This window comes from Xenopus tropicalis, chromosome 3 (assembly GCF_000004195.4).
Source record: "Xenopus tropicalis strain Nigerian chromosome 3, UCB_Xtro_10.0, whole genome shotgun sequence".
NCBI lineage: Eukaryota > Metazoa > Chordata > Amphibia > Anura > Pipidae > Xenopus > Xenopus tropicalis.
This window is the reverse complement of record NC_030679.2, coordinates 46,210,497-46,229,166: the sequence shown is the minus strand read 5'-3', so window position 1 is coordinate 46,229,166 and position 18,670 is coordinate 46,210,497. Positions and strand designations below refer to the sequence as shown.

The window sequence follows — 18,670 nt, the reverse complement described above, 5'->3', positions numbered from 1 at the left end:
GAAGTTTATCAGAGCACATGTCACATGGTTGTGGCACCCTGGGAAATTAAGAATATGGCTTATCCCATGTCAAATTTCAAAATTAAATATTAACAAAATCTGTTTGCATTTTTGAAAAACAAATTTCAATGTAGGATTCTGCTATAAACTGCTATCCATTTTGTAAAAAACATGTTTTCCCGTGACAGTATTTCTTTAAATTTCTAGGATTAGCTACTTAAATCCACTTGATGTCCTCTAAGATAAAGGTTTTACTGATTTTTGCACATAGACAACCCTGTCCAGAATCCTATTTTGTTGTAATCCATCTTTAATGGACAGTTTATTGATAAAACATTCTACATATTCATGCCAATATTTTTTATAGTGTAGTAAAATACAATTTTGATTTAGCTAGGTAGAACTCTTTGAGATCTCCTAAAGGGTGAAGACACACTGAGCTACTAGTAGCAACTACTTGTCATAGCTAATAAACACCATAAAATACGCCACAGACAATACTGAGAATCGCCTCTGCTAAAACATGTAGAGACAATTATCAGTAAATGATCAGCATTATCTATTTTAGTAGCTGTGCCAAGTACTAGTAGCTCTGTGTGTCTTCACCCAAAAGGATGGCGGCACAATGGTCTAACTGAAGGCTTAGCGCAGCCTATGCAGGGGTGGCTTCTTGCTAGAAAAGCCTTCATAGGTCGCCCCTATGCTAATGGCTCTGAAGTAATCTTGACACTGCCTGTCAAAAATATATATCGAAAATGTTTAATGGCTTTAAAACAGCATAGGAAAGAATAAATACAAGCTTTTCTATAAAGTTTTTTTATTTACATTTATATAACCTTTTTCATTTTAATTAGGTCCCCTTGAGACTTTTATCGCTATGGCAGTCCAGCATTGAACATGCCCAAGACTGTCTCTCCAGAGGGGCTGAGAGGTATGAAAGCATAGAAGAGGTAGAAGGTAACAAGCAAATAGCAAATTATGGTGCAAAGGAATCCAGTGGGCCAATTAAGAATTCATTCAATGGATTTGTAAAATCTTCCTTGTGTAGCATTGACCTGTCATGCACTAAAACTGACTCAAAAAAACAACATAGGCGTTTAAAGCCTGTAAAACATAGAAAAGTGGAATTACGGCTATCTGATGTTTCAACCGATGATTCAAGAACAACAGAGGAACCAGGGTCTCCAGAATTTTTTAGCAGTCAAACTTGTGAATCAAAATTTGGAATGGCACCATCTCAACAGGAGAGCTGTATATCTAAACAAATATCTAAAGAGGTCTACAACATAAGTCAGGAGAAAAACGTAACGTTATCTGCAAAGAAATGGAATAAAAATGATGAACTTGTAGAGCAAAGTTTGGGTTTAGAGAGAACAAAGGCTCAAACTGACAATGGACAAGAAAAATCAGAAAAACCTTTAATGGGACACAAAATTGAAGCTAAACAAAAGGACTTTAGGCTTAAACAAAGTGTAAGCTCTGTACAGAAGGAAAGATCTGCTGGCACAACTAAAAAAAGGAAGCGACTACGAATTCATTCTGAATTAAGCCGCTCAAGCAAGCGGCTGGTTGCATCTTCATTAGACTCTAGCACAAATGTTGAATCTAGTAATGAGTTTTCTCTTTCGAAAGACTGGGTTACTGAAGATGTGCCAGATGGGAATGGGCACAGTGTGGATAAAAACAAATACAGTCCGTCGCTTACTAATGTTTCTTTATCTGACTCTTGTGAGAACCTGCACAATTCTTTATTGGAAAGCAATGCCCCCAGCCCAAGTCAACATTCAATAAAAGATTTTCCCAAGGCTTTGACTCCTGAAAGCAAAAACTGTTTAGTCCATGATTCGGCAACCCAAAATTCACAGTCTAAAAACATTCTGGATTCGAAACTTGGCCACAAACCTGCAAAGGCTTCTCTTGGTAAAACTGGACGTCCTGAAGCAATGAATCTGTTAAGTAATATGCATGAAAAGTCATGCGATTCAATGAAGAATGAGACAAAATTAGTAAACAGTGTTATATCTGGTCTTAAAGAACTGTCCTCCAGGTCTCTCAGTGAGGATGGAGCCGAAAGTACAGTATCCAAACCATCAACACCTTTGCTTTTTGCTTCAGCTCCAGGGCAAAATCGAATACCTTTGGAACCAGATTACAAATTTAGCAACCTGCTAATGATGCTGAAAGACATGCATGATACTAAAACAAAGGAAAGGAAGCTAATGACTGGACAAAATACTGTATCCAGCTGTAGCGACCCATGTGAAGACTCTATTAAAGGTAGCCCTGATATTGTACCTGATGTAGGTGGTATTTCTGGTAACCACACACACAGTAATGAAGTTGGTATGGTAAAAGAACCCAACAATGAAAGTAAACTGGGAGCAACAGGTCAAAATAAGATCGTCTGTAACAGAAAGTCAAGTTCTAAAAAGAACTCCAATTTCCAGAAAAAGCCACCCATGGAGCCCAAAAAAGTGTCAAAGTATAAAAAGAGCATGATTTCTGCACAAAATGTCAATGCATCTTCTGAATGTACAGAACTAACTACAAATTCATATAATACCTCAGTGCAATTACATGGTGAGTGTCCTAGTAAAAGCATAACCCATCCTTATAATTGCAGTGAAGTTGGTGCAGGTTACCCAGAGGAAACTGGACCTGGCTCAGAACAGAGCAGTGAATGCTCTCAGTGGAATGAGTCACAAAAGTATGTTGCGCCTAAAAAGAGGTGGCAGAAAATCAAACATAATGGCCCAGAAAGCAGCACAAACCTTTTAAATAAGGCCTCTACTAAGTCCAGTTTGTGCAAGAAGGAGCAAGATGTTTTAGAAGTTCCTAAACAGCTGCAGGATCATGAAGTGACATTTGGAGAACCTGAGCTTTCTAGTATAGCAGCACAGCCAGAAGCTCCAAAGAGAGGTAAGAAGCTGAAGCTCTCAATATGAATTGAAGCAGTTACCCTTTTCAGATAAGACTAATTTCTTTTAGGCAGATTTTTATTTTATTACATAAGAATACAAATCTATATTCACTGCAGCAGTGTGAATGATACAAGGCAACTAATACAAAAGGAAAAAGAGTTTCTACAATCCCCAGAGATTCCAATTAGTGCTGATACTATATTATTTTGAGATTAATGAAGTGAGATATCTGGGTCATGCCAAGGTCCCCAAATTCTGTCTAAATGTACTCCCAGTTAGTGTTCAACATCTTTTCTGCTGATTCACAGCACATTGCTGTGGGCTGTTGTCAACCTGAATATAAAATTTACATATTCACTGTACATGACATTTTTTTTCTTTATTCACTTTTTAAATCCACACTTTAGCATTAGCTTTCTACTTATGCTCTTTTTCCAGCATCCCGTAAGTTTAGTTTTTCAATAGCAGCCCAGAAAAACATAAACGTGCTGTACAAGATCAAAAATGGGTAGCTGCTGTAGGCAAATTTGAAGGAATTACTGTTATAGGGCTGCTGAACCTTAGGGTTGATGCAGGAAGTTCAGTTTGTCTTTTAGGGTCTTTTAAAGGTCCATTATACCCTTGTATTGTATAGTTTTAAGCTAGTGGCACACAGAGTTTTTAACAGTGGTGTAGTTTCACTCTGTGTCACTGGTATCTCTTTACAATCTTTTATAAAGCACAGAGTATTGTACATGCCATGCTCTGTCCTGCCCTATGCTGCCTGTGTGCCATACTCTGCTTGCCCTACCCTGCCTGTGTGTGCCATTCTCTGCCTGCCCTATGTTTCCTGTGTGTGCTATACTTTGCCTGCCCTGTGCTGCCTGTGGGAGGTGAAATGGCAGGGGTTTGTTCTGGGAGTTTGTTAGCATTTGCAAATAGTCATTATATGGTCCCTAAAGTGTGTAATTATATGCTGGGGGGGGGGGTTCTGTACTATCCACAGGGGAAGAGGAGGCATATGGATTTGTTCATATTAAAAACATAGAGGTTTCACAGGCAATCCCCTGTAAACACATTTGATTTGTTTCCTGGCAGCCCGCCACTTTCTTAAAACCTTCATATTTTTAATATGAACAGTAAATAAATCTGCCCAACTGGTTCCCCTTGCAAGTAGATGGACAGAATGTGATTGGTATGAAATTTTACTTGCTTTTAACACTTAACACAAGTTTCTGGGTAACATACAGATCCTGTTTTCATGTAACCAAACATTGCTTTTGATTTTAATTTTTTTATTACCATAACAGGGTCAAATTTTGGAAAGAAATATAAAAAAAGGAAGAGATTTACCAGGCGTTCAGGTGATCATGTTAAGACAAGCACCCCCAAAATTAACAAGCAGAAGAAGTTGGGTGTCTCTCTCCAGGTACCTTGGCATCAGAGGGCATAATGGTGTATTTTTTTTTTTTTTTAAATCTAAATAAGGGCTGTTCAGGCTGGTTGTGACCCTTGGGGTTTTTATCACCCCTCATCTGCTTAAAGCTCCATATAGTTCTATGCTTTACATGATTGTTTTAATATTACCTGGCCCTTAAGTCTAAGGAATGACAAATATTGTCTCGCTACATGTATAATATTGCCCGAATAACAAAAGGAAAGAGCAAGTATTGAACAGTTTTCATAGCAGTGATTTTTAACATTTTTGTTTGTTGTCCATAAACCAGCTTTGCTATGCAGTAATTTCATAGATGCAGTCATACATTTTTTTATTTATTTATTTATTTTTTTTGTAACTTCTATTTTCTTCAGTACAAAAAACCTTAATACGGACCCAGTCTAAACAGCATGAGTTCCAACATATTTAAGGTGGGTTCACCCCCTTTTTGTGCAGCAGCTCTCCAATTTGGAGTTTTGGCAGCTGTCTGCTTGCTGTGGTCCAATTTAACCTAGCAGCCAAGTAGTGAATTTAATAAGAGACAGGAACATGAATAGAAGAGGGCCTAAATAGAAAAGGTTGCTAAGCATAAGCCATTCTATAACATACTAAAAGTTGACCTGAAGGTGACACCCCTTTATTCTCTTATTTCAGCATATTAGTAAGGTGATGCCACTTATCACAATTGTGTGTTTTAGTAATCATAACAATAACTGAAAACAGATTGCCCTAATCTGCCAGGGATATGTAATCCTTAGCACAAGTGCAGAATCTGATGGTTTCAAGGCACCAATGGCATTGTTTTTATAGGTGTATGACACAAAGTTTGTAGGCCAGGAAGAGTCTTTATATAAGGAGGCTAGCGCTTTTAATGTGCAGGTGGAGGAAAAACAGATGTTGCTTGTAATTCTTTTTTCCTCTTTAACAGTTGGAAGTCAACAAGCAAAAGAACCTTAAATTAATCCTCCCTGCTGTAGATTTTTTGAGTGAAATAAATAGTAAAGCCACATCATCTTCCCAATTTTCCAAACTGGCTGAGGCTTATTCTACGGAGACAAAAAATCCAGATAATGAAGAAAAGAGTGATTCTTCAGAAAAAGAGGATCATGGTCTTGCTTCACCAGAGCAATCTTTGTCAGATGGCTTTTCTGAACCTTCTAGTATAACCGCTCAATCGCAAGTCAATCCAGGTACAAAGATGTATTTCATTCATGTTCCATTGTTGTAAAACCATTCTTGTCCTGTAGTGGTTCAGTTGATTGCTTATGTTTATTAATGTCTTTACAGGAATACTCAAAACGCATCAGTAAATAGAGCTTCTCCAGCAGAATCATCCATTGAAATCCATTTTAACACAAACAGACTTTTTTTTATATTTAATTTTGAAATATCACATGGGGCTAGCCATATTCTTCATTCCCAGGGTGCCACAGCCATGTGACCTGTGCTTGAGCTGAAGTTGGGAGTAATATCACCCCCCCCCGCCTTATCAGCCAATCAACAGAACAAGATAGCAGATCCCAGTACTAGCACTCAATAGTAAGAAATCCAAGTCAGGCTTGGAACTCCCCCAGTTACATGGGAGTAGGACAAACAATAAGTTACCTGAAAGCAGTTCTAATGTGTAGCGCTGGCTCTTTCTGAAAGTTCAGAATCAGGCACAATGCACTGAGATGGAGCCTACACACCAATATTACAGCTAAAAAATATATTTGTTGGTTCAAGCATAACATTTTAAAAGGTAAAGTGAATTATTTGCTACGAAAACAGTGTAATTTAGAAATAAAAAAAGTACACCATAAAATCTTGACAGAATCATTTTAAATTTCCTTGAAGTAAAACAACTTTTAGAATTCCAGCAGGTTCCCCAAATAGTAGCAAACTAATGTTGACCAGCAGTAGCTTAGGTGTCAGTGTGCTTGCACCAAATCTAATCTAATAGAATAGAGGGAAGCCACACATGCAGTGCTATAACACTGCTTGCTTTTTGACTACTTAGCAGAGTGTTATACCAATTTACCTATATAGACAGTTTTATAGTACCTCTGCAATGAGCTATAAGAACACTTACCTTTTTTCTGCTGTAACTTTGCCTATGTAACACCATCCTGTTCTTGTTTTTTTTGGGCCCACTGCACACCTCAGTGACTGCTCTGCCAGTTCAGTTTTGGCAGTTTGGGGAATGTTACAATGGAGAATAAATTGAAATGTAAGGCATGGGCTGCATGTACAAGTTTGAAATTAGACCTAAATCAGTTAAGCATAAGGTGCTTATGACACTTTGTGGTTGTATGTAGACACAGTGTCAATAAGCAATGACAAGTTAAGCATTTCTACTAGCTTAGTTGTTTAAAAATGTTTTCAAATGGTAATGCCTAACATATATCAAATAATGTTCTGTTCCTTCATTACCTCTTGATATGAAATTGTCCAGTTAAAACATGTAATGGAATGCCAAGGGATAGCTGACTCTCAGCAAATGCGTTTGCTTGTAAGTGCACCAGACATTGGTGTCCTTCGCTGGTTATTTTTGTAACTAGTTGTCTTTAATGCTTTCTGCAGTTCGAGAAAACAGGCGTAAGAGCAAATTAATTCCGAGGGTGTGTGAATTCGATGACCTTGATGAACAGCTTGGGCTTTTGGAGGAAGATTCAAAACCCCCTGCTAAGGTATTACAAATGTTGGAAAATAGTTAAAACTGAATTTTAACTTTCCAAGAGGGGTGAACTGAATGCAGGATTCGGTTCAGTATTCTGCCTTTTTCAGCAGGATTTGGGTCACGTGATTTTGTCTCATAAACACGGAAGTTAAACATTTCAAGTTGAAATTTATGTATTTAACCCTTTCTTGTACTAATTTGCAAATTCGGATTCCGTTCGGTATTCAGCCAAAGCTTTTGCAAAGGATTTAGGGTTCGGCCAGATCATAAAATAGTTGATTCAGTGCATCCCTGCTTTGTAATGTGCATTTACATTAAAAATGGTGCTTGTTTTTACAACCTTGCATCAACAGAAGAAATACAAATTACTGTGCACTTATTGGCGCATTCTTCCAACAAAACACTTTTAAATTCAAATATTTAACTGAATATAAAAGGGTTTGCACAAAGTTTGAGATCATTTTAAGAAGTACCTAAAAAGACTTATTTCCATCATTTAGCAATATAAAAATACAAAAAGTTTTTAACCATAAAATGTAAATAAAAAAAAAATATTACAGTTTACCAGGCTAAGGGCTCTGGCACACGAGGGAGATTAGTCGGCTGCAACAAATCTCCCTTGTTGCGGGCGACTAATCTCCCGATATGACACGGTGGGATAGCATATGCAGCGCTGCGATTTGCGGAAATCGGAGGCAACTTCGGCGATCGCGCCGCCCTGTATGCCATCCCACCGGCGATTTACATTTTCGTCGGTGGGATGTCATATCGGGAGATTAGTCGCCCGCAACAAGGGAGATTTCTCGCGGGTAACTAATCTCCCTCGTGAGCCCTAACAGAAATATAAAGCTGATCACATTTAAATACTGGCCTACACTGGAGGTATAGAGGGCCCCTTTGTTAGAGCTTACACAATGTAGAGCTAATTCACATCTTTTTTTGTTTGTTTTGCTTTCTAGTTTTGTTTGGGTTGCATAGGGGCCACCTTCACTCTATAAATTTGCTGCATTTCTCTTGTTTATGGTCACCCTAAAACACCATTATTTTCTTACTGTGTAAGGACAGTTGGTTGACATTACACAGTGCCTGTTGGTTGAATATTGGGAAATTCCTGGGGGTTTGGCCATCATTAAAATAGTTTTGACAAATTGTGTGTTTTTAACTTTTAAGATTGCCAAGACTACTTCATTCAAGCAAAACGTACTAAAGCAGTCCTTCAGGTACAGAGCAGGTAGGTGCTTTTCTGCTGTGGATCTTCTTTGATGCTTTTAGCATTCTGTTCTGGGAAACCTCTTTTGAGCCTTGTTTGTGTACACTGTTGTTTGTGAATTTGTATCTACTTTGATTATTGAAATGCTTTCTACAATTATAACCCATACATTGTGTCCAGAATGTAGCAACAGCCCTTACTGTAGAGCCAGTTTCTACAAGCTGTTTATACGGCAGATTTTTGATGTGGTTTTGTGATGTAAAAATATAATATAAACATACTGGTAAATTATTTTGCAAAAATCATTTTATAAACTATATTCACTGGATATTAAAACAAATCTTGCCTTTAGATTATTATGATACAAACTTTAAAGCATATGATGATATGAAGTATACAGCTAGGTGAAATGAGAAACAATCTTAAGCAAAGAGTAACCATTTCTCTATTGATGTACAGTATTAGAGCATTTGTTTTTTCTGAATGTTAAAGCTACGTCCACATGGGTGTTGAACCTTGGCCTGCGTTAAAAAATGCAGGTGAAGAATAAGCCCCTAAGATCCGATCAGCCTTCAGCCTTTCCACGTCATTGGCCCAATTATAGGCACATCATGCAGAGTCCTGAAAATGTATAAGTATGCCAAAATCTGATCCATGTACCTGCACCTGGGCCGATGTAGTGGCTCCAGGTGCAGGCACATGGAAAGGCTGATCGGAATGTAGGCATGATTCTCAGCTTGCATTAATCCACATGCCAAGAATCGACCCCATGTGGCCATAGCCTAAGGAATGTCCCAGATGACCAAAGTTATCTAATTTTTCATCCTTGTCTTTTAAGGAACAATATACACCTAAAATAATATTTGCTAAAAATGAGCATATTAAAAAGAACTTGTGTTGAAATCACATTCTGCCTATTGATTTAATTAAAAAAAAATCAATATTTTCCTATTTTTTTTTGCCAATATTTATTATTTGCCACTAATTGAAAGTTGGACTATATTCACTTAACCCTTTTCTTTATAAACAGGGCAATTTGTTTAGAGCCCCCTATAAACAGAGCAGTTTGTTCAGAGCTCTCTTTCTACCTTTAAACAAACAAACATCGCTGAGCAGCAGACTTTAGGCTGATATCCCATGCAGAGATTAGTTGCCCACGATTGATCTCTGCCTTTCCACCGGCAGCAAAAGGAATCACTGGTGGAAAGACCTATGCGTCGTTCCTGTTTTCCAAAGTCACGCAAAGTTGCCAGCAGGACGAAACTAGGAACCACTTCAGAAAGCAAAAGTGACATGTAGACCTTTCCACTGGTGATTACCTTTGTTGCCAGTGGAAAGGCATTTAGGAGAGATTAGTTGCCTACGGTAGCAGAGATCTATCGTAGGCGACATCTTCCCATGAGACATTAGCTGTAAGCAGCTTATTATCAGGAGCTTCTCGGTGGACTTGTTTTATCGGCTTTAGTTTATCACTACCTTGATGTTCTGTGTGATCAGGAAATGACAGGCAGTTCTTAAGTGAAACTGGAGTCATATTCTTGTTTAGTGCCAGCAATAACAGAAAACATAAATAATTTTAATTAAAACAGTAGGCAAAAAGTAGGTTCAGCACAAGTCCCATTCATTCAGCTAATGTTGAAAAGTGGTGTATATTATCCCTTTAATGTGGCTGCCAGCATTTTGAATTTCTAGTCTGGGTCATTGGAACAATTGGCTTCACTAAATTTGGCATTCCCAAACCAGCATGTTGATGTAGTGGGTAGAGATGCCTCATGTCACAAGATATAAAGCTTCTTTGCAGCATCATAAAGTGGCAAATCTGGTAATTTTTTAATTTTCAGTGTGTAGAATGAGGGCTTTATTTAATGTACTGCTGTTTATGTTAGAACAGGATAATTAAATGCAAACACAGCAATGATTTTTCTTACATTTTTATATGCTCAGCATCCAGAAGGCTGCCAGAGAATCGGAGAAGGCGTAAAAGGATTCGGCTTGCGGGAAAGTTCAAGAAGAAGAGGAACCTGATTTCCCGACAGTCTTCCTACCCTGGGGTATTGTATGCTAATTTGCTTTATGTTTCAGACATTACCTCAGTACCAGTTGTAAGGCATGGTGTTGAAGCATTTGTCACTCAAAATGCTTACATAGTTGATCTACTGTTGTTGTTTTTATTATTAATTGTATTACTTTGGTAATAATCTTATTAATAATAATTAACAGTTAATAAACATTATTATTACTGATGTTGTAAGCACATTTCATCATTGAAGGTGGTTTAGAGGGTTCGGGATAACTTACTGACTGATGTTATATTGTTCAGATCTAAATGCAGAATTAAAAATATGTGCATAAAATCTTTCTTGGCTTGACAACCCCTTGCAGCTTATCAAGAATTTACTTTTACTGGTCTTCCATTATCCTTCCCAGGACATGAATGCTTTAATACAACTCTGTTAAGCTCCTGTAACAACTGTTGCTGGAGCTTTTGGTTTTTCTTTATTCATTTGTGACAGTTCTTGTTTGTGTTTGAATAAAGGAAGAGCCTCATGAGAATGGCGTTGCCAGCCATAGTGACACTGCTGAGGAAGGACTAGAACATGAGCTGACAGGAGCCTCCTTAAAGAGGAATCAAGGAGAACGTAGTGGTGGGGGAGCTGCAATGAAAGAAAATGTATGCCAGGTAAGAGATGCCATTATGTTTTAGTAGCTCTAGGAAGTACCTTAAATATTTTTTTGCATGTTTCTTCTCATAGTGGGGGTATTTAAAAACACTTGGCAAATTTGTACCTGGTAATCCATGGCAACCAGTCTTGTTAATTTCATTGTTCTACGTGCAGCTGGCTCAAAAAAAGCTAATCGCTGATTGGTTACTATGAGTTACTGCCCTGGTGCAAATTTGTCCAGTGTTTTATAAATGATCCCCAGCAAGTTTTGTTAAGTGTAGTCAATGGCCAGCAATAAACTGAAGCTGCTATATATCGGTGTACCCGTGAACTAGCAGCCATCACATATTAACTGCATTTGAACTTGGATTGGAACTGAACTTTATGGACGCAATGCTTGTTAAATGGTTAACTTAAATATGCTATTTTGCATAATGAAAAAATATAATTTGAATTCACTTCCCAGTATACATAACACATATTCATGATGTTAATGTTAATTGTGTGTTATTATTATGGAAGCAGTATTTAACTATCCAGTACTGTGAGGTCTGACGACATGAACCATTGAAGTGTTGTTGTAGTAACCCCCCCTCCCATCAGACTTCAGTTCCCACAAAGTTGGATATCGCTGGCCTATAAATCTGTTCGGCTTGACTGCTTAGTTTAGATATTCAACCTGAGTATTGAAATATGCAGGATAATTCACATTTAGTTTTTGTAGCTGTGTCTTGCATCATCCCAATGTTGACAAGATATCAAGTGTATTGCCTCTTGTTTGCTGAGCTTGCTCTTTTTGGTTGTCATGCAGGTGTGTGAGAAACCTGGAGAATTGCTGCTGTGTGAGGCCCAGTGCTGTGGAGCATTCCATCTGCAGTGCCTTGGCATGGAGGCCATGCCTCAGGGAAAGTTTGTCTGCACAGAGTGCTCCTCGGGTACGTTACAAGGTTCGATTCAGCCACCTTTATACTTAAGCTTTTTACTAAGCCTTTTTATCTTCAGGTCTTTGTTTTGTCCTTTTTCTTAAATTAAATCTGTAAAGAATTTAGCTCTTCTGCAGAGGTAAACTTTTTGTCTTTGCATATACTGTTTGTTCATATCAGTTAATTAGGTCCCGTGATGCTAATCATCTTCATCAGAAAATTGTCAGGGTGCTTGCTTGCAAATCTACAACTGGTCCCTGTAATAAAAGGGGTATTTATAGGAAAATATGTGATATTTTTAAATCCTGTATACTATTTCCTTGTACATGAGAAATGAATGTTATGGAGGTTGCACTGAAAACTGCTCTTTAATTGTACTTATGCTTGGTTTTTCCCTGTTCATTTAGGCTATCACACCTGCTTTGTTTGTAAGGAATCTGACCAAGGAGTGAAGCGCTGCATGCTGCCCCTCTGTGGCAAATATTATCATGAAGAATGTGCCCTTAAATACCCTCCTGCAACTCAACAAAACAGAGGCTTCCGCTGTTCTCTTCATATCTGTTCAACCTGTTATGCCACCAATCCAAGCAACCCCTCTGCATCTAAAGGTGAGTTTGTGCTGTATACATAAAAAAAAAAAAAAAAAAAGCCAATGTGGGCTTTTTTTTTTTTTTTCATTTTGTTGCATACGGTTATAGTGTAAATCCACTATTAAAGCAGTAGGAAAGGTAAAATCACTGGTGGTGCAAAAATGTTAGGCGCCCCCCAGTGATGGTTGTTTCTTACCTTATACCCTGCGCTGGTGCTCCTTGTAGGAGAGAAGGAATATAATTTTTGTTAAAGTACAGCCTTTTACCCTACCACTACCCCGGACTGGTACGTTTTTCTCCTAACAGGATCACCAGACCGGGGTATCGGGTAAGTGATTACAATCTCTGGGGGGTGCCTAAAATTTTGTCACCCCCTCAGTGATTGTACCTTTTCTTCTCCTTTAAAATTCAGAGCTAACTTAACTATTCTTAAAGTTACTGTATTTTGTTTTATAGCAACTTTTCAATTGATCCTCTTTGTCTATTATTTTTTTCTTTTTATAGTTTTTTTTTATAGTTTTCACCAACTGACCATAACACCCCAAAACTATAGCTTTGTGAGGAAACAATTGTATTGTTATTTTCTATTACTTTTCTTTCTATTCATGACCTTCATGAAAAATAAAGACCAGTTGTAAATTCTTTTATAATATCATTGTCTACTTCATATTAAAAGTTAAACTGGAGCTGAACAACCCCTTTAAGATCTGGATCCTAAACTATTGTTTCTGTTTACATTTCAATTTTTAAATAACGGAATATTTACCTGCCAGGATATGGTGGATGTGTTCTGTGTTTAATCCAACTACATAAATGTGAAATGGTGTGACATTGCATTAAGATTACTTAATGTAAAATCCTTTACATCCTTAGGATGTAAATCCTTTTACTTTCCTAATAAGCAATTAGTGTCAGTGTTCCCTAAAGGTGGCCACACACAAGATTTTTCTCTCTAAAGACCTATTTTTAGTATGTTTTATCAAATTATTGTAAGGTTAGTGGGCACAGAACGATTGTACATCTAACGATTTCGGTCAGGAAATCGATTAGGCAGGTTTGAAAATTTTTATTATTAAAAAGTTTGTCCAATAGTTTGTAGGCCCAAACAGGTAGCTACCCACAGTTTTCTTTGCTTCAACTAGACAATATCGCTTGAAATGGTTGTTTTCGTTGATGGACAAATGGTACTTTTAAACAATCGTTTTAGGATAAGCTTGGTCCTATTATGACGAAAAGATCTTTTAAAAATCTTAACATGTATGGCCAGCTTTAGCTGAGTACTGGAATTGCCTAAGCATAATTTTTAAATAGGACCCATATAGTCACCTTTTTTCTGGTGTGGTGTCATTTAGGCGTTTTTTTTTTTTTTTTTTTTTAAAAAAACAAAAAACCTGCAATTAAAAAAGTTTGATACTTTAGATAGCCCTCTATTAATAGGCTTAACCATCACAGTTATACCTCAATGCTATTCCCTTATCTTGCCCATTGAGCTGCTTTGTTAGTGAAATTATTTAATTTAAACTAATACTTAAATTAAGCTAATTGGCATACACAGTTTTGTGTTTAGGGCTTGACCAAATCTTAAGTAGTGGGTTTAATATTGAGCCTAACGTGGGGTCCTAAATCGTTCATTCTAACGTTCTAAGTTACTGTCATGTGTTCTTGATTAGGGGTTGTACTACATACTGCTTTATCATGAGCACCCGGCATTATACTTTTTAATTCCTTAACTGTATTTTTCTTTGAATGTGGGCTACACGGAGTGGTTTAACTGCAAGTTTTGTTTCAGGCCGCTTGATGAGATGTGTACGCTGCCCAGTTGCATACCATGCAAATGATTTCTGCCTGCCAGCAGGAGCAGTTACATTGGCTTCCAACAGTATTATTTGCCCCAACCACTTCACCCCAAGGCGTGGATGCAAGAACCATGAGCATGTAAATGTCAGCTGGTGTTTTGTATGCTCAGAAGGTGAGTAAGGTGCTATTGGAGCATTATGTTAACTGTTCATCTAGGCAAGCACTTGTCAACTTGGTTTAAGTGGAAGTAGACTATCCCTTAATAAAAGGAGAAGGCAAGTCTTTTTTGGCATTTTACTGCCAATAGATTAATCTCATTAGTGCCACCTAGAAACACTATATTTATTCTGCAGAAACCTTTACCATACCTGAGTAAAGAGCCCTAGAAGCTTTCTTTTTAAGATAGCAGCTACCATTTTAGCTTGGTAGCTTCCTGCTGCATCTCTAGCCACTGGTAGCTCAGATCACACATTCTGATGGGAGGGGGAATGAATTTGTATGAATTCTTATGGGAGGGGGGAGCAGGAGAAGGGAGAGAGGAGATAGCTGTGCAGACTCCACCCCAGGGAGTGAAAGACTTTTCTGAAAGAGGAAGTCTGATGCCGAAGAACATGTTTACAAAAAAGGAGACAAGAAATCCTGTTTCTTTTGTGAATGCTTATGGTTTTTTATTTACATAGACCTTTCTGATAAAGCTTACTTAGTTTTTACCTTTATTTCACCTTTAATTAAATCCATCTTTCATGTATCCTGGAGAAAGAAAAAAAAAACGGTATCCTATGTTTGCAGAAAAATGGTAAAAACGGGCCTTTCTGACTCTAAAATGGCAATCAGGCCTGTCCTTAAATACCACAAGTACTAATAACAATAACCTTTGCTCAGTTGCTAATAAGAGAATATTTAAAGTACCAAATAAAAAAAGCTTTTTTTTTTCCTCTCATCTCTACTGTATGTACATAATGGAAGTTAAGAACTCTCCACTTTTCCAAACAGGTGGAAGCCTCCTTTGCTGTGAATCCTGTCCTGCTGCTTTTCACAGAGAATGCTTAAACATTGATATGCCAGAGGGCAGCTGGTTCTGCAATGATTGCAAAGCTGGCAAAAAGCCACATTACAAAGAAGTGGTGTGGGTGAAGGTGGGGAGATACAGGTGAGAATATTTGTTTTGGGGATAAGAGGAAAAAGTGGTTGAGTTTACATCATTAGTGGCCACAAAAAAACATTTATATACCAAATATACAAAATTTATATTTCGCATTCCCAGGTGGTGGCCAGCAGAGGTTTGTCATCCAAAAACCATTCCACCCAACATCCAGAAGATGAAGCATGACATTGGCGAGTTCCCAGTTGTCTTCTTTGGTTCCAAAGACTATTTGTGGACACACCAGGCCCGAGTGTTCCCATATATGGAAGGAGATGCTCTCAACAAAGACAAAATGAGCAAGGGAATGGATGCTGTTTACAAAAAGGGTACAGAAGGGAGCAAATAATGTTTTCCCATTTATCACTTGCATTGTGTCACTTATTAAATTTGTTCTGTCTTTCTAGGGCTGATGGAAGCTGCAGAAAGGTTTGAAGAATTAAAGGCCCAGAAAGAAATGAGACAGTTACAGGAAGATAAAAAGAATGACAAGAAACCTCCACCATATAAACACATAAAAGTAAAAAGGACATTAATTGTCTGTGTTGTTGCTGTAAAGTCTATGGCAATTAGGCTTTGTGTGGTTTTGTTTGATGTAATGAAAATGTGTACATTTTGGAGGGATATTATTAAATATAATATTCTTCCTGTAGCTATTTCTAATAGACATCTCCTAGTCTTTGACATATTTTAATTTAAACTATAGGTATCCGCAAATACCAAATTCTTTAAGGATCAATCACTGCAGCGCTGTCTAATTTATTACATGTAGTGGGCCGATTACTTCTCATTTTGCATGTTTAAGGGCCAGACTACTGTAAATGAAAATGTCAACTTAAAACAACTTAAAATAGCGGGGGGGGGGGGGGCAAATAAACCTTTGGAGGGCCTCATGCAGCCCACGAGCCTCCAGTTGGACAGTGACTGCATTAGAATAATTGCCAGCTATGAGAATTCTAAGGTACATTCCTTATTCTCTATGAAGCCACAGGGAAGGACTGCAACAGTTTGAAACACCATTAGTTCCAGTAATTAGTTATAATTTATTGCGGTGGCTTTATGCTCTGATTAGACAGATGATTGGTAATTCTGACTTTGACTCAGTTTTCAGAAATCTATCAGTCAGGCTTGATTTTAGTAACCTATCAGAACACCCTCAACATGTTGATATGGTCCTTGTCAGATAGGTCTCTAGGCTGTATATAATGTGATGCTTTGCCCCCAGACCAATTATCAAATCAGCCCTATTTGGCCCAATATGTGGGTTGTCAGATTGTCCATAGAGACTCTGATTTGGCTATTTCTAGTGTATGGGCAGCAGATTTCTTTCTCCTGTTTGATTTAGAGCGCGATTTCCCTGAACTCGCAGAAGTTTCCTCTTGAGGCAACTGCCGCAATTTCAGCGAAATCGCGCCGCCACGTATGCCATCCCGCCAGCGGTTTACATTTTCGCCGGTGGGATGGCATTTCGGGGAGATTTGTCGCGGGCGACTAATCTCTCCGTGTGCCAGAGCCCTAAGGGGCAAAAAGTAATATAGCATAGGGAAATATTTAGGTACACACCAGTCTGTTACTTTTATTTGCAAAGAGCATTCTGTCTTTGCAAATCTATACATATACGTTAGAAGAGATATATTGCTATTTGTGCGACAGCATGTTTTATTGTCAGTGACCGGGTAAGCTGTATAGCATCCTCCTTTTATAAATTAATGCGAAATTCAGTAATTGAATGTCCTGTTTAAATGGGAAGCTACAATGATATGCAAATATTTACAGCATAAAAAAAAAATTTATGTTATGTACAAGGGCAGATTTAAGCTGCTGATTCGTCCCCTTTAGGCCAATTCAGCAGCTTATCTGCCCATGTATGGGTCCCTGGCCATTATCTGGCCCTGTTTTAACACTGGTGCAATGAATAGGGTTTCTTTTGAACATTTTGCCTTGTCTTTTAATTAGCAAAATAGGAACTATATGTTTTTTGTTATTTCAGGGCAGAATTTGAAAAATGAAACTAAAGCTACTTTCTACTTCCCGATCCTAAAGAGCAAAGTCAAACAAAACCAGCTGACAACCGAGAAGCTGCTTCAGTTGTAGCTGGGGGAAGGAAGGGTTCATTTATTCAGAGGACTTCTCATTGGTCTGCAGGCTTGCAGTGATTAGGAAGTAGATTGTTGCTAAAAAAAATAACAAAAACCATAAATGTTCCCTAATTTAAGAAAGGCAAAATGTATGTTCAGTGTAAGCCCTATTCATTGCACCAATGTTTAAAAGGAGGGAATGCTGTCACTTTAAGGTGAATGTCTGATCATCTCTGTGGCTGAGAAGAAACAAAATAACAGTTTAGGATTGACCTAGTCCAAATCCTGATTCAGGTCCTGAAACAGAGTTGAAGGTGCAAATTTCTAAATAAGCTTTGCTTTTAGTAATTTTTATGCTTTTTCATGGCTTGTTTTTAACTGTTGATTTTATTACAAGATTAAAACCTTTATAACCTATATAATTTTCATGGTAGGTCAACAGGCCGGTTGGAAAAGTTCAGATTTTAACTGCAGATCTTTCCGAAATCCCTCGTTGCAACTGCAAGGCCACTGATGAAAATCCATGTGGGCAGGATTCCGAGTGCATCAACCGTATGCTGCTGTACGAGTGCCATCCCTCAGTGTGCCCAGCAGGGGAGCGCTGTCAGAATCAAGCCTTCTCCAAACGCCAGTACCCAGAAGTTGAAATCTTTCGAACTCTAAGTCGTGGATGGGGGCTGCGGTGTAGGACTGACATTAAAAAGGTGTGGGAAGTTATTGTTTATTATTCAACCCGTCCCTTCAGCTCCCTGCATTTGAGGGCAACTAAAAGCTCCTAAAGGGGTGCTGGAAGTTCAGCAACATCTCAAGTATATAGTAACCAAAATGGCAGTCCTATGTTTGTTTCAATTTGTTCTCTTTAACTTGCACATAATACTGATTTTTCATGTTTTACATGTTTCCTTCTCAATAGCAATTAACACAGACAGTGCTGACCCTATCCATAGTCCACCTCTTCCTATGCAACAGACGACAATCCTTGTCCCCTTCTTCCCCCATAGGCTTGGCAGCTAGCCTTATACATAGTCTACCTCATCTGCAAAAGACATGCAGCAGACACTATCCATAGGCTGCCCCTTACCTTACCCCTTGCCCAATATTTTGTCTGCCTGTTACTACATAATACTGCAACAATATTCCTCAGAGGCTAATGTTTTTCTGTTATAGCAGTGTGTATAGGAATTATTAAATTTGGCATACAAACCTGCCATGTGTTACCTTCAGTTAAAAAAAAAAAAAAAAAAAAGCTGCAGACATTTTTTTACTACTGG

At 38.1% G+C, this 18,670-nt stretch overlaps 1 protein-coding gene across 10 annotated transcripts in view; it reads left to right on the top strand.

Annotated features, from left to right (window-relative positions):
• Positions 1-18,670, top strand: part of nsd1 (nuclear receptor binding SET domain protein 1) — a 47,557-nt gene that overhangs the window by 16,979 nt on the left and 11,908 nt on the right. For 9 of the 10 annotated variants that reach the window (XM_004912862.4, XM_004912861.4, XM_004912860.4 and 6 more), the window contains exons 5-18: positions 855-2,919; positions 4,211-4,329; positions 5,267-5,528; positions 6,901-7,007; positions 8,168-8,228; positions 10,152-10,258; positions 10,744-10,887; positions 11,682-11,817; positions 12,201-12,401; positions 14,173-14,352; positions 15,174-15,330; positions 15,445-15,650; positions 15,729-15,841; positions 17,834-18,103. In XM_004912862.4, coding sequence (XP_004912919.2) covers positions 855-2,919; positions 4,211-4,329; positions 5,267-5,528; positions 6,901-7,007; positions 8,168-8,228; positions 10,152-10,258; positions 10,744-10,887; positions 11,682-11,817; positions 12,201-12,401; positions 14,173-14,352; positions 15,174-15,330; positions 15,445-15,650; positions 15,729-15,841; positions 17,834-18,103 — 4,128 coding nt within the window. The remainder of the gene's footprint in view (positions 1-854; positions 2,920-4,210; positions 4,330-5,266; positions 5,529-6,900; positions 7,008-8,167; positions 8,229-10,151; positions 10,259-10,743; positions 10,888-11,681; positions 11,818-12,200; positions 12,402-14,172; positions 14,353-15,173; positions 15,331-15,444; positions 15,651-15,728; positions 15,842-17,833; positions 18,104-18,670) is intronic. The other variant, XM_004912865.4, reaches the window with a different exon arrangement.